This window comes from Protobothrops mucrosquamatus, unplaced genomic scaffold (genome assembly GCF_001527695.2).
Source record: "Protobothrops mucrosquamatus isolate PMUCROS unplaced genomic scaffold, P.Mucros_1.0 scaffold4561, whole genome shotgun sequence".
Lineage (NCBI taxonomy): Eukaryota > Metazoa > Chordata > Lepidosauria > Squamata > Viperidae > Protobothrops > Protobothrops mucrosquamatus.
The window spans coordinates 35660-38638 of NW_015390464.1; the positions used below are offsets into that span (position 1 = coordinate 35660).

A 2979-nucleotide genomic window follows, 5' to 3' on the forward strand; every position below is an offset into this window, starting at 1 on the left:
CGGGACTGGCCTAAGGGATTTTAAAGGGGTTTTAATTACTTTTAATTGGACATATTTAAATATTTCGTTTTAATCAAATTTTAATCAGGTATAATATGTATATATGTTAGTATTTTATCTAATTGTCAGCCGCCCTGAGTCCGTAAGGAGAAGGGCGGGATATAAATGTAATTAATAAATAAATAAATAAATAAATAAACTAACCAGTGGAACAACCTGCCTCCAGAAGCGGTGAATGCTCCAACCCTGGAAGTTTTCAAGAAGAGACTGGACAGCCATTGGTCCGAAATGGTATAGGGTTTCCTGCCTGAGGAGGGGGTTGGACTAGATGACCTCCAAGGTCCCTTCCAACTTTATTATTATTATTATTATTATTATTATTATTATTATTATTATTATTATTATTATTAATATTATCTCAATTTTAACATTACTTGAAAAGCGAATGTACATTTGGACTTTCAAATGCCGAATGTTCAGGATTAACAACATTAATAAAGAAGTTAATAGAGAGAAGGGAAATTTTGGTCATTAAATTTAAAATATTTGGAAATTAGTTAAAAATAAGGATGCTATTTGTTTAATACTTAAGAATTAGAACCAAAAGAAAAAGAAAAAATATTATGAATATGTTTGATTTATTGATTAACCCAGACAATATATATCAAATGGGCTTTGATTTATTAAAGGGGATACGGTATTATTAATTAGATGCTGTAAGCTGAGGGGAAATAGATAACTTTTAGGAAATAGAACAAGGTTATATCCAAATAGATAAGATGCATATTTGGAATATTAGACTCTGTTATGAATTGAGATAAAGGAAACTTTGGTTACCTAAAACCTGGAAATTATAAATGTCAAATGTTAAATTTGAATATTGATGGGAAACTAAAAATTGGGAAAAACTAATAACAGGACATTGATTGAATGTAAAGATTGAATGTAAAAGTAATTAAGATCTGTATAAGCTAAAAACCTATTGATAAATGTAATAATGATGTTTTTATTTAGTTGATATAATAAGAATTGTATTAGCTTAAATATGAAATAGTAGAATTAACCAGTGGAACAAGCTACCTCCAGAAGCAGTGAATGCTCCAACACTGGAAGTTTTTAAGAAGAGACTGGACAGCCATTTGTCCGAAATGGTATAGGGTTTCCTGCCTGAGCAGGGGGTTGGACTAGATGACCTCCAAGATCCCTTCCAACTTTTTTATTATTATTAATTATTAATTATTACCCAGCCACCATGTTGCTTTTTAAATACCTAAATGTAAAATTAGAAAATTAATAAAAAATTTATTTTAAAAAAAAGAAGTTAAATAGTGGAATGGTTATTTGATAAGAGGTACCAGCATGTTATCTGTTCCATTAGCTTCTAAAATAAGCACTGGAAAAAAAACACCCTGCCTATTTACCTGACATATGTATATGCAGCCATTCCTCGTTGTTGCAGTTCGACTTCTCGTTTTCCTGAAAAGATAGCAATTGTGGTGGTATTCCGTTTCTACCTTCCAGCTTTTCAGCAGGAACTTTCTCTTCTCCAATTAGCATGGTTCGGCCGGGATCTTCCAGATCTATGAAATCATCGCTAAAATCTTCACTAAGGTCATTTTTCTCCGAAGAGGACAGGGAAGATATTGATATTTCATCCACGTCGCCATCCATGCACATTTTATAGCTGCTCTCTACAAAATCGTTGCTCTGAGTTTCTTTTGCATCGGCATCTCTTTCAGCGTCCGCGGAATCTTCCAGATCTTCCATTAGACTATTTGCGGGGTCTTTCCTGGCGCTGCCATCCACGGGGATCTTTCTACCCAAAGGCTGGCTCACGGGCTTCAGCAATGAAGGGCGGCCTGATCTGAATCTCAGGGGAGAGGCGTCCCCCGAACCGTTGAAGAGGGACTGTTTCTTGACATGGGAAGGTGCTAGAGCAGCCAACGACCTAGGCAATTCGTACCTCAGAGGTTCATTCCCGTTGGGCGCGTCTAACTGGCGCGCACTTCTTGACAGGAGATTCGACCTCTGGGATGGTCTAAGAGCCAGGTGTTGATTTTGGTAAGGCCTTGTCAGATCCACTGCTCTGTTAAACGAGTGGGATCTGGTAAGAGATGCAGGAGGCAAGAGAGAGCTTTGAAGGGAATGTGAGAAGCTTTGCGACCGGACCATTTTTTCACAAGAGGGTGGGACATTGTCTGTGGATCTCCCCAGGCTCTCCCCTGAGCTACTCCGAGGGACCAAATGATTCCCTCTAATCCTCTGCAAGCCTGTCACCGATTGGTTCCCACAAACCCCATTCAACTGCGGCTTTGGTGCGTTAAATCCAGAGTAGGGAGTCCTGCTTAACAAAGAACTTTTGACATACTTCGAATTAGACAGACCGGGCAAACATTTCTGACGGAATTCTTCTGCAGGGGATACCAACATGTTGTCTTGTTTCGCTGTTTTGGAAAAAGGGGTCTTTGAAGCGGTCCTGAGTACTTCCTGACTAACTGATCCTTCAGACGGAGGACGTTTTTCCGACCCGGTCACTCGTTCCCTGGGATCCTGACTGGAGTTATATTCATTACCGATCCGACTTCCCAGAGGGAATTTGTTAGACTTTCTCCAGTTAAAAGCAAAGGAAGACAGGCGAGCGGTGCCATTGTGCTTGCTGAAATTTTTGTCAATGATCTGTGTATTCCCTGAAAGGTGAGGTGCCGTCCCATTTGGAACAGGCTGGGCGGTACTTCCAGCAGGCTTTGTTCCATATTTGGGTAACCTGGAAACCAAAGACGCCCTGGTGTGAGCTTTTTCTTCCATGTGCTATAGCCCTGCCATGCGATATAGCCTTCCAACATTGACTCTGAAGAAAAAGAAATAGGGAGATATTAATGTTAAGGCCTGCCTCTGAAGAGAAATACATAGTTTGTTAAATAGAATAAACCTGACACTTAAATAAGTGGGACATCTTTATTTATTATTTATTATATTGTC

The 2979-nt window shown here is 38.8% G+C and overlaps 1 protein-coding gene across 1 annotated transcript in view; it reads right to left on the reverse strand.

Annotated features, from left to right (window-relative positions):
- Window positions 1-2805, reverse strand: part of LOC107299117 (serine-rich coiled-coil domain-containing protein 2-like) — a 6121-nt gene extending 3316 nt beyond the window's left edge. Inside the window, exon 1 of the mRNA XM_029286684.1 lies at window positions 1422-2805. Coding sequence (XP_029142517.1) covers window positions 1422-2805 — 1384 coding nt within the window. The remainder of the gene's footprint in view (window positions 1-1421) is intronic.
- Between the last annotated feature and the right edge of the window lie 174 nt (window positions 2806-2979).